At 41.2% G+C, this 12,744-nt stretch overlaps 1 protein-coding gene across 1 annotated transcript; it reads left to right on the top strand.

The window, feature by feature from the left end:
• The first annotated feature begins 62 nt into the window (after positions 1–62).
• Positions 63–12,404, top strand: itgb3bp (integrin subunit beta 3 binding protein). The gene is made up of 9 exons (XM_056277303.1): positions 63–122; positions 771–807; positions 1,098–1,176; positions 2,366–2,420; positions 3,545–3,623; positions 3,884–3,971; positions 4,240–4,296; positions 10,435–10,488; positions 10,780–12,404. Exons 1-8 carry the CDS (start codon positions 118–120, stop codon positions 10,485–10,487), a joined length of 453 nt encoding a protein of 150 aa, XP_056133278.1. The 5' UTR covers positions 63–117; the 3' UTR covers position 10,488; positions 10,780–12,404.
• The last annotated feature ends 340 nt before the right edge of the window (positions 12,405–12,744 follow it).

The following is a 12,744-nucleotide window of genomic DNA, read 5'->3' as shown; positions in this document are numbered from 1 at the left end:
TGCCGGAACTATACGTAGAGGTAGGCCAGGTTTTAGAGGGACAAGATTGATGAGTGCACAAGCGCCAGTTTCGGATATTTTTTGCTTTTACTTTGAGCTTGTTGGAGTTCGTTGAAAATGCCGTGAGTAGTGGTTTTCACCGTCTTTAACGTTATAAACTAGTTGCAAAAACCTTCCACGAACAAATGCTTACAAACTGGAATGCTGCTACGACTTGAGAAATAGTTTTTTTTCCCCCAGAGAGAGCGAAAGTCTCTCTTTGCCAAGAGCAACACGAAATGGTCCGCAGAAAGTCGACCCTCCGCCTGACTGCAGAAACTGCTAAAAAACCTTCGCGGAAGGGAAACATTTTCTCATTTTGACTGATCATATAACAAGCAATGTCTGACTATTCGGTTGATTGATTTATTGACTATTTAGATGGAGAGCTTAACAGTGTAACTTGTGAAGCTGTTTTTACTTTTATCGCCTCGTCTTACCCTTTACTCTTTGCATTTCTCAGTATTTGTGGACATAATTTCGACCAATATGCCATTATCGTATTGATAGCAGTGTTTTCTGCTAAATGCTGTCAATCATGTCTTGACAAACACTTGTACGAAAACTTGTAACATTTTTCGTCCTCTGGTGTGTTCATATTCTGGTTAGGTCTAATGACTGTTCTTCAGCTGTTATAATTTCTCATTAAGGTAGAGTTGATCTTTTACCCAAGGATGTCCTTGTTTTACTTTGTCCATCATTAATCTAATGTAAATACTGTTCCTTTACAGTGCTAGAAGAGCTCTTCACATGGATGGCGGCAAACGTGTGAGTAAATAAATGTCATTTAATGACTGCTTCTGCAACTACTACAACTATTCAACATAATGATATGTAATACGTTTGTTTGGTTGATATGATGCTTTCATTAAAGGATAAATTAAAAATAGAACCTTAAACTGTCAGTGATTTTCAAACTTATTTTTTTTCTGTAAGATTCCATCCATTATCCAAGCCACTTATCCCAATCGGGTATTGTTCCGTAAGATCCATATGGCCTAATGTATTTCATATTGTCAAACTACCTGCCATTAAATTTTTTTTTCTGTCCTAAATAGGGTACACCTTCCAAAATACCAGCACATGACACAGACTACTCTCCCCGAACTGGCACTGCAATTCTTGAAACAGAAACAGGCATGTAGATAAGTGTATTTACATTTTCTCATTTAACAGACACTTATCTAAAGTGACTGGAGAGTCAGCATTTAGCATATATGTTTGTGCATCACTTACAGTTAGTGTAAGTGTGCAACAGGTAGTTCCCCAGTAGTGATGCAAGTGATAAGGGACTTCAGTTTTGCTGGACAAAGCAACAACTATCGTAGTCACGTTTGGAGACCGTTGATGGATTATGGTACGCCTAGGAAAAGAAAAGCTTTTTGGCCATTTGTGAATAAATAAGTAAGTCTGCAGCCCTGACAGAAGATAGGAATTCATTCTACAATTTTGGGGCTAGGTGGGTGAAAAAGTCTGGACCTAGAGCTCAGCCCCCTTTAAGTGGGCATAGGTAGGCATAGGAAGAGGTAATGAATAGGGCAAGTTGGAGTGTACGCTAATAAGAATTTGCAATGCAGTTCCTAAAATGGCACATTTTAGCAGGCACAGGCTTGCACTTCAATAGTTGAGAGATAACCACAGCCTGGACCAAGAGCTGTTCAGCATGCAACATAAGTGCAGTCTGATTTTTAGGATATTGTACAGTAAATACATTACAAACCTGAGGAGATTTTCAACACATCATGCCACAAAAGACCTCTCAAATGTCCATGGTTATTTTCGGTTCAGGCTTCCCATTAGATTCAATTCAAACGCAGCTGTCAGATGACCTAATTTTCAAGCATTTGAAGGGGGATGTGCTCTACAATATCAAGAGTATCTCTCCACCCAGTTACATCCTCAATGTGTCTGGGAACATGACAGCACACCTATTTGTGCCGTGTAGGGAAGTGGTGTCTCAAGAGTGTGTGATATATTGTTTGATTGTAGTGGTGCACGCCGATGGGGTGCTGTTTTTTTATTTTTTTGCCGATATGAATGTCTTGGGGTTCTGGGATGGTGTTATCTCCAAACAGTGACTCTGTATGTTCTGTATCTTGTAACCACTCTTTGTATTTAAACTCATTAATGTCCTTCCTTGAAAAGGATATTTATTGGAACTATTTACACAATGCCTAGAGTGCGTAATGTTTGACCTCAATCCTGGTGTGCCATATCAACTACAGCACACTAAGGCAACAGGAATATGCAGTAAAAGACTACATCAAGCATCCATATGTATGCTGATATTCATTCGATAGTCTGTGTTGTGCTCTTCAATTAACAGGTCATGCCATGGCGACCACTCAAATTCAACAAATCCCATTGACAGATTTTGAAAAGTGAGTACCCAAGTTGTAAATCTCCCATTTCCTTCATTATTTTTAGAAATTATATAAATAATACATAAACAATAACTATATAAATAATTATTTGGCTGTATTTTAACCCACATTTGTTTTACAGGCAATAATTGTCACTGTATTAAAGTATGAAAGTAAAGGATGTAAAGTGAAGGGTTACCGAGCACTCTCTCTTTATTAGTTGATATATTTCAACTGCCACACTTTCCTGATGGTCATAATGACATATCAGAATTTAATGACAGGAGACACGGAATGAGGGAGATTCATCACTGGCCGAATTATCAGTGATTTACATAGCACTAAAAATAGTTGTATAAGAACACTTTAACAAAAGAGCAATTTCCTTAGCCAAGGCAGACATTTGGTGTCAGGTCTATCCATCAAGACAGGCATTACTTTTATTTTATGGTGCTTTCAATAACACTTTACTCGAACTGAACTTTGCAGTATATTCCTAACAACATTCCTAACGAGCTCTCTCTGCGTGAACCATAGTTTCATAACAGCTGCATGGCACATCATCAGTCTTTATTCAAACCTAATACCAGGTTTAATTTGGAGTTCCAGTAATACCAAAGTCAATATTTCACAATACACTGACAGTTTATCAGTTAATTGTAAATTTCAACACAGTAGTGCATTGCAATTTGTGCAAATAGTAATTGGGAATTAGTGATTTGAAATTGATTTTTTTCTTTAACTTGAACAAATTCATTTGGGATAGCTGTGAAAGTACATTTCAGACATTTTATGCTGTATGATATTTGAACTTCTTTCAATTACATGCTTTTCATGCTCTTTCATGTACTTCTCATGCTCATTTTTTGGACTTTGCTTACAACCCAGGTTCAACCAGTTATCTACTGGTAACTGGTTGAACCTGGGTTAGCTCACCAACAGCTCACAAATAGCTCACTAGTTATTTGCTGGTTACTTTGCATTGCTTCTGCTCAGTTTCCATATGGCTGTCAATACTATGGTCAGTGAGTTCTTCACTGCATGCTTTCACAAAATGTCGTACAAAGAGGTTTGAATGAGTTCACATAGCAGTCCCACATTTTAAACTTGTATGACATTCACCATTCTTTTTCTTTGCCTAGATGGCAGTCCCTGAGATTCAAATTGGAAAGCTCACTCAAGTCATTCTTCAAGGCCAGGCAAGAGCTAGAGGAAATAGTCGTGAGTGACACTTTTTTCTTTTGTCCCCATGTTCAAAGAGGGAGGAAATGTAGTCTCCATCGTATCCTCAAATTGAAGGATGACGGTAATACTAGATACCGAACCCTCTTTTATGCCCTGGATTTGTGATTTAAAATAGATGCATGCAGGGATGACATTTTTCTTTTCTGTTTTTTTTTTAGGATTTGAATACCCTTTCTTCTCATTATTACGCTGTGTTTTCAATTGCCATTTCATCCCTGACCCTATATTTTGATCAGTCAGCAGAGAGCAGCAGTGAGCTGAGGAGTTTCTTCACCAGAGGTTCTGCTGACTTCAGAACTGAACTGAAGAGGCACAGTGAGCTGAGTAAGTAGCCCTCAGATTTTGTGGTATTATGCTATTGTGGACAGCCAAGTTACAGTTCAAAAATTAGTTTCAATTAGAGAGAAACAGGCTATATTCTTCAGTAAACCACCATATTGTGAAAATGAAATTACATGCGATTCATATTTTGGCTTTAGTAATGAAGGCAGAAAGTACTTCTAATTTTGTATTCTTTTGACATTTTGCCCAGACTCTCTGGCCGATGTTCCCCCATTTATAATTGATTTGTAATGGCATGTTGTGCTTTCAGTATCCAGAGCAGAGTCCTGTTTAAAAAGAAACTATGTCTGCCAGAACTCCAGTCAAGGTAATTGACCTGCTAATAAATGTAATAAACTTAACACAGTTTCGGAGTAAACAATGTTTTATGTATGCAGCTATAAAAGATTGCTTCTCACCATCAAGAAAAACACACACATTAAACTTTGTTTGAATATTATGATGTTGATCATGGTAAAAATTTTATGACCAAAACAGTTGGGCACAAGACACAAGTTTGCTGAGTAAAGCTGAGGGTGGAATAATTGTTCAAGGCTCTGTAAAGGTTTACCAGCTGAGCTGCTACATACAAACATATACAGCTGCTGTGGAATTTCTCTGCACATTTTCTCAGAGGCTTTTTTTAGGGGCACCTTGAACTTAAAAACTTAGGTTCAGGTAGCGTCTTGTGTGCGTTGAGAATTATTGTGGCTTCTCAAACAGAAGCTCAATACACATTTTGTTTTTGGTTTGAGTGAACTGACCTTGACACTGCAGCCATAAAAGCTGGCTAGCGGCCTGGTTTTTTACAAGTGTCATAATTGTTTTGGCCATTATAGGCAGCAACCTGCATCAAATTTGTTTAAAGTGTAATGAAACACTAGATCATGATTTTTGAGCCATATATTATATGTCTATGTGCCTTCTATCTGATGAAATCTATCATTACCAGCCATAATCTCAAAATTGGCCAAGATAACTTTATCAAACCACTTTAAACAAAAAAACAAAACAAAATAGTAGCTGTGCCGCCCTCTTTCGGTTGAAATTTTTACCCCTGCAGCATTGCCAGCACCATCTCTATCAGTGATATAGTATTGAAGATGTTGAAGTAGTCTGATGTCAGTCAGAGGTTCATCTCCACACCCCGAGTTAAAGAGGTGCACAGTAGAGCTGGGGAATTTATCTATATAAGATCAAAATCATGATATGAGACTAGATACCATCAGGGATTTTGGTTGTCGTTGTAGCGTTATATAACTTAAATGTTGTCATTCCCTGGTCTTAAAGGTTGCATTACTTGTAAGTGATGCAATTTTCTGAGCTTATTAGTGTGTTTTAGCCGAGTGAAATGAACAATGAATGCCTCTACCTGTTTGGTCATCATAGCCACATTACCAATGATAATTTCTTAGAATATTCTTGTGTGTGGGTGGCGCAGTGGTTAGCGTGGTCGCCTCACAGCAAGAAGGTCCTGGGTTCAAGCTCCAGGGTAGTCCAACCTTTGGGGTTGTCCTGCGTCGTCCTCTGTGTGGAGTTTGTATGTTCTCCCCGTGTCTGTGTGGGTTTCCCCCGGGTTCTCGGGTTTCCTCCCACAGTCTAAAGACATGGAGGTCAGGTGAATCGGCCGTACTAAATTGTCCCTAGGTGTGAATGTGTGTGTCGGCCCTGTGATGGACCGGCGGCCTGTCCAGGGTGTCTCTCTGCCTGCCTCCCAATGACTGCTGGGATAGGCTCCATCATCCCTGCGACCCTGAGAGCAGGATAAGTGGTTTGGATAATGGATGGATGGATGGATTCTTGTGTGTAAATATCCTATGAAAGCAGCATTAGTCACCCTCCCCCCCAAAAAAACCCCATCAGATTATCAATATTGAGGTATTCAGTCAAAAATATTGTGATATTTGATTTTGTCAATGTCGCCCAGGCCTAGACGTACACCCCCTTGTCCCATCTTGCTCTCCATCCTCTCAAAAAAAGGCATTTTCAAAAGTATTTACTGGGCGGAGACGAGCTGAAACCGTGATCTGGTCCTTATGTCTCAACATCAAGGGATTACAAGAAAATAGTTTGTGTTCCAATTTTATTTTGCAAGCTGATTGACTTGGGCAAGAAGAGTATGTGGTCACAAAGCCTTGTTGATTTCCAGAGACATCTAGTATCTACTTGATTTGATTTGTTTCCTCCCATTTCTTAGCTGTTCTAACAGCTTCAGCGGGTGCCTGTTAAAATTGTTTGGATAATTGCATGCTCTGTGAACTTAGGAGGAAAACATTTTGTTATGGTAACACAAACAAGTCAATGAGCAGATTTCCCAGGGAGAATTAATTTGATTATTTTAAGCACATATTAAGCCTCCAGCAAAGCAATTCTTGTGATCTAATCACATAATGGTGACTTGTAGAAAATGAATAGGGGTATTGTGCGAAGTGGAGCTTGTTTTCCGTTGAGGTTGTTAGAAATTGTTTTAATTAGTTCCAGTAAGACAGCCGTACATACATATTACATCATGCAGCCACACCACAGGAAGGTCACATTTTTTATCACATGATAGAGCCATGAAATTTATCAGTTTCGCATAAACCTCCTTACAACAACAGACTTCACAACATGAAGGCAGATAGCTCGGGGAGAAAGTTGGGCCCCTTTGTGCCTGGAGAGAGACACATTTTAGATAAACAAACTGTTATCCAAGCTACGGAGGCTATGGCCTATTACTTCATGGAGTGTGAAATCCAGACAGATGATGGTGATGGTGTCATGAAGCATGATCCCGGCGTAGAGTAAAATATTCGGATTGGCCCCTATGGCATTCAGTCCTCAGGTTCATGTGCTAAATGCATGGGGAGGCGTAAGGAGATCTGATGAAAAGGGTAAATGCTCCAAGCACCCTTAGCACTGACTGTGTTGTTCCGGTTCACTTTCCCAACAAACCCTCCCGACACCGTCAATGTTCAAACCCATGATTGTGTAGATTCAGTTATTTTAGCTCATCCAGCAGACGTGACTAACAAATGAATTGCAGCTCTTGTGTGCTGTAGAAATAGTTCCAGCCACTTGGGTTCACAGTAGCTCTTGAAAATAGATAAGCTCTGGAACTGGTTGTGAGAAACACAATCCATGGACGACATAAAGCGTTGGGGGGCTAACATGCTACATCTTATAAGGGAAAAAAATGAATGCAGTCACTGGGTTTTGTTTTTTGTTTTGTGAACTTGCTGAACTTATCTAATGGAAATATTGTTATGATCGGCCGGCTAGTGTTTGTCATTATTTCTGACAACATTCACATCCACAATACCATCTGCAAAAGTATTCTGTTCTGGCCCTGCAAGTCGATGTCTTTGTTTTCCACAGGCCCATTGATAAACTACAGTGAAGCACTAATAGATAAATGGATTTGTTCAGTTTGAGCAACACTCAAGGTCTCTTTAAAGCACACCCTGGTGGTTGATTTATAGGTTATTTTAATTCACTGTTTGCAATTCATATACTTGGTTCTCACTAAAAATGGTGTCATGCAAATCCACTTTGGTAATTGACGCATCCCTACAATCACTAAATATCTGAAAATGAACAATTGTGGCGAATAAAAGCTTTGAATTTAAAATGTACTTTCTGGTCTACTATTGCACACTGATCTGAAACATTAGTTGAGGGTGGTTACATGTTTTATGGGATCCCCCCCCCCTTCTTTTGCTTCTTGAGTCTTTAAAAAGCTTCTTTGTGGTGTGCTTGGGGGTTTTGTGACCACAGCATGATTCCATGTGACTACGGACTTCCAGTTACCTGATGGGCTGCCATAAAACATTCCCTGTGAGTAAATGTATTTGGGCTTGGGGAAGGATGTTCCTCTGTGCTCACTTACTGAAGTTAGTCATTCACCAGAGTGATTCAGTGTGACTGGAGACAGCGCTCATATGTCTGTCACACACACAACCCAAGAATATTATGAAATGCTGATCAGGGTCCAGCCTGTGTAGAAGGCAAATGACACCAAGTCGCGTACGCAGGAATGTCCTACAGGCTATCACCTTTGAATGTCCTCAAAAGCAAATATGTTAACATTCTGAGTTCAGCCAGGAATATGACATGATGCTCCAAACACGGAGTAACATGAACTTAGATACTGAGTGATGGGGAGTCCGAACCTGATCCTGACCGGACTTATGTTGTAGGTTCTGCTTATCCGGGTGGAAACTGTTGGTCAACCTGTGTATTTTCAAGGTCACTAGTCCGGTGCGAAGGGTATGTGATACCACAGACAGGCTTAGAATACTTGTGCTAAGCTCGTAGCCCACGGCCGAAGCACATGAATTGACAGAGGGAGCATTCCCACGCATATCGAAATTTTTAGATGGAGCATTTGTGCTGATGTATACTACAACTACTACTTTCGGCTGCGCCCATTAGGGGTCACCACAGCGGCTCATCCGTTTCCATCTCTTCCTGTCCTCTGCATCTTCGTCTGTCACACCAGCCACCTGCATGTCCCCCCTCACCACATCCATAAACCTCCTCTTTGGCCTTCCTCTTTTCCTCTTCCCTGGCAGCTCCATCTTCAGCATCCTTCTCCCAATATACCCAGTATCTCTCCTCCACACATGTCCAAACCATCTCAATCTTGCCTCTCTTGCTTTTTCTCCAAACCGTCCAACCTGAGCTGTCCCTCTAATATACTCGTTCCTAATCCTGTCCTTCTTCATCACTCCCAATTAAAATCTTCAACTCTGCCACCTCCAGCTCCACCTCCTGCCTTTTCGTCAGTGTCAGAGCATTTGTGCTCACGAGGGAGACAGATATACAGGCATCAAAATGATGCACCACTTTGGAGGTCCATGTTGAATGGTCGCCATCTTGCAAAAAGCACACCAGGAATTGCCCTTTCTGTCTGCTCAGGTTCTGTACCCTGGCCTCCCCCACCCTGTCAGGCATCAGGCCAAGCCTTCAGCACCACCGCTCTGCCAAGGCAGCAGATTAATTCCACCAGGATATATTAACTTTGACGGGCAAACCTCTGATCCCACTTCCCTAACCTCCACCCCAACACGCCCTCCCCCCTTCTCACTTTCCTCGCCTTTCTTCTTCCTTTGCATTTTCTCCCTCTCTCGTCTTGTCATCCCCTTTTCTTCCTTACTCTGCTATCACAGTCTCGTATTCCAACAACTTTTTTCCTCAAAGTGGAAAGCATGGTGTTAGAGAGTACTTAACAGCTGTGCTTTAAGGTTAACAAAAGTTTCAGTAAGCAGTCTAGAGCAGTCACACTTTCGGTGAGCAATCAGGCTTGGGGCGAGCATAAATCCTATGGGTATAGTCCAGCCATTACGAATACCCGTGGTACCTGTATGTGCTGATGACTACAGAATTGAAAAAGAAAGACCATAATAATTCTGAGGCAAGTTTCCCTCAGCAGCGGGTATTGATTATTTGTGTGTGGTGAGAGATTTGGAAAATTCAATTAAAGGAGTTGTGCAAAGGATTCATAAATTCTGCTCCTTGAACCTGTGCCGAGACATGGTTATGTTCTAAATCAATGTTGCACTTCACAATATATTTTCTTAGAAGCATAAAAATAAATAACATTTAAACAGTTCTGCTTACTAGGGAAACAAATTTTATTTTCTCTAAAGCATTTTAGTTACGGCCAAGTACTGACTCGTTCACATCTCCAGCATGGTAACGTATTTTTATTGCAATTTTCCAATAAGAAAATCCTCTGTAATATGAATTTTGAGATGACAAAATGAGGGGAAAGGGGACGGCTCAGCAGTATAAAAATTGATCAGGCCATAGACGGTGCCATGTCGGGTAAGATTTGTATGTTGGCAGTAATGGGCTGTATTAAAACAGAGGATTCCTTAAGACCTCATAAAAGTGATGGGACTGTGTCTCAAATGGTGGGCTACGGGCCCAGGCAACATGTCAACTCTGGTACATCAATCCTGGGAGGCCTCGTGGACAGATGCCACCTACCAACCCGGAGTTTTATGCTTTTTGATTAAACACACAGTTGCAATTAAAGGGGGGAGGCTGTATATTAGGGTGTTTTGGTCAAACTGAAGGCGGCAGCCTTCGATCGGCGCCATTCGCTGTAGAGTATGCAGTCCTCCCAGTCATGATTTCTTAGTGGATGTTGTTGCATTTCATCTCAGCGGGCAGAAAATGTGCTTTCTTTCATTGCAATATTAACACTGCAACCTACTGAACAGCATTCCTAAGTGACATCTGAGTGCACTGCAAAAGTATTGATTAACCTTTTGCATGGATGCAATTTTTAATTTTATTTTCAGTTACCAATATCCCAATCATTTCTAATGGAGTTTCCCATCTTTTAATTGCTCCATCATTTCCTAATATTTCTGTCGTACTAATCATATTTCTTCATATTTAAACAAAATGGATTTTTTTTTAAAAAGAAACTTAACCTTGATCATCCTGATAACGATTTCATTAATTCTCTTTGCAGAAGACTTGAGGAAGGGCAGCTCCTATGAGTTTCTTAAATCCATTGTGGGATGAGGTAAATTCATCTACTTAATCCCTTATCGACTGTTCAGACCAAGATCCAGTGCAGCACACCTTGAGTTTACCACCAAATGCATATATAGCATGTGTAAACAAATGTGTTACCTCTTTTCCTCCTTTATAAACAGATTACCATTCGGTCTTGATGTTTACTGTGGTGCGCACAATATCACCGAGTGCCAGTGGGGTTACACTCATGTTATCCTCTTCCATATTCCCCGGGTTTTTGTTAGTGAGGCGTCTTCGCTGCTGACAGCTAACGGAATTGCTCTCCCGTCTTGTGTAGCACTGTGCGCATGTTCCCCGGGAGATGAGGCGGGTGATGAATGTGGAATCTGCGCTGTTGGTTGAGAGGCAGAGATGTCTCTGAAGCCGTCACTCATCGGGGATCGTGTCAGAAGCTGTGAGAACAAAGCCCCAGACACGTTTATGTTCGGCCGTCGTCTACCTTGGTGGAGCCTCTGCCTGACTGCTGACAAATGTTGATTCTACAATAACCGGCATGCAGCTTCACTGTAAAAATAATGTCCTTTCAGAAGGCAACCTTCATCCCCATTAGGACTGATACTATGCAATCTTTCCCACCTGGGCAATTCACACCTTTTATAACCCCAAAAAACAGGAGAGGGTGTGAGAATCACATAGACAAATGCACTTGCAGTCTCACACGGGTACACACACACACACACCACTCGGTAGTCTCTTTATTTGGCAGTGCCTGGGAAGGCCGAGGCCTGTCACTGCCCGAGTCGACCCGGGCAACAGCTGGTGTTCACAGCAACATTTCCTATTTCTGCTCAAGGCAGATCGTGTAACTCTCACTTTATCGCCCTTAGAGGCCACGTGAAGGACAAAGCCAACACACCCATAAACAAAACTAATGTTTTCATACAGGCCTCTGAAGAGATTGGGAGAAGGGCCACTGGTGTTCTCATGTCCGCTTCTGATCCTTTGCTACTGCACCCTCGGCTGTACAAACTATGATTGCACAAAACTAGCTCCCATTAATTATACCTATTAAGATCCCACATGTAATGTTTTAATAATCTTGGGTTCAAAGATGAGAATCGAGTCTTAGGCAAAACAAAAGGTTTAACTGTCCCTGACCAACAGGGATGCTCTTTTCACTCTCCCTTCACTGCTTACATACTGTTACCTGGCTGTCTGCTCACTGAACTACTCATCTCCAAGAAGGCCAATCCTCATCTGCTTAAGCAGAACTATCTATGCTTGCACCAAAGTATTGCGTCACCCACATTCTTTTACAAAGGTATGTTGTTTTGAAATTATGACTTTTATATGTTAGTTTGCCACTACATATCGTCTGTTTCAAAACCCTTGCAACTGTGCAACTTGTTGCCCCTATTGATATTGCCCTTTGCAGCTTGAGGTATGGCAAGATGTTATCAGATGCTCAAGGGTTTTAACTCTTGCCTTTTAAAAAAAAAAAAGTTGCAATTTAGGTTAGTTTTGTTTGGATGTTCATTTTACACCATTTGCTGGGATTTTTAGTTTTATCGTCTGTTCAGTGGGTAATTTTCTCTACTTTCACAAGCAACAACCTACAGAATTGATTTGACAGGGTGTCCAAGCAAATTGATAACAAGGAGGAGGGCACAACCTTTAACCCGGCCCCCAAATCGACAGCTCATGCTCATTTCCCAGTGTAGCGACTGAAGCCTCAGATCTCGGTTGCCCTCAAGCAGAGGGCCGGGCCCACTGCCCCACTTCCTCAGGCAGCCCTCGCTGACCTGATAACATTTATTGTTGTAATGGATTTTTTTAATGCCTGTCATTAACTTGTAGGGAGAGGAGGGGGGGAGATTTCTTGTACCTTTTTTTTTTTCCTCTGTGGTATTTCAACTTTATGGGATTATATTCTGGTGCGTCACCTTCCATCATCTCTTTTTAAGACCCGTCCTGTTGCTGGTTGTCTTTTAACTGTACATTCCTTTTGTGTTGACCTCCAGGAGAATCCCGAGCTGTAATGAATATTTACTCTTGAATAAAAGCCGTTGAATATATACTTTTTGTCCAGTTATTGCCTACGAACGTGATTTAGAAGCAGGTTCCAAAATTAACACTCGCCAAGTCACCAACTGTGGGTAAATTTAGTCTCTGGCGAGTAAATTGTGGAGACCACTCGCCACTCTGGCCGGGGAGAAAAAAATGAATTTCCTACACGCGTTGGAGAAAGCTGCTGGTTTGCTGTGACGTCAAGCTAAGCGATACTTATTTTAACTTGTTATTG

This window comes from Lampris incognitus, chromosome 3 (assembly GCF_029633865.1).
Source record: "Lampris incognitus isolate fLamInc1 chromosome 3, fLamInc1.hap2, whole genome shotgun sequence".
Classification (NCBI taxonomy): domain Eukaryota; kingdom Metazoa; phylum Chordata; class Actinopteri; order Lampriformes; family Lampridae; genus Lampris; species Lampris incognitus.
Note: the sequence above shows the minus strand (reverse complement) of the source record. Positions and strands in the feature narration are given on the sequence as shown.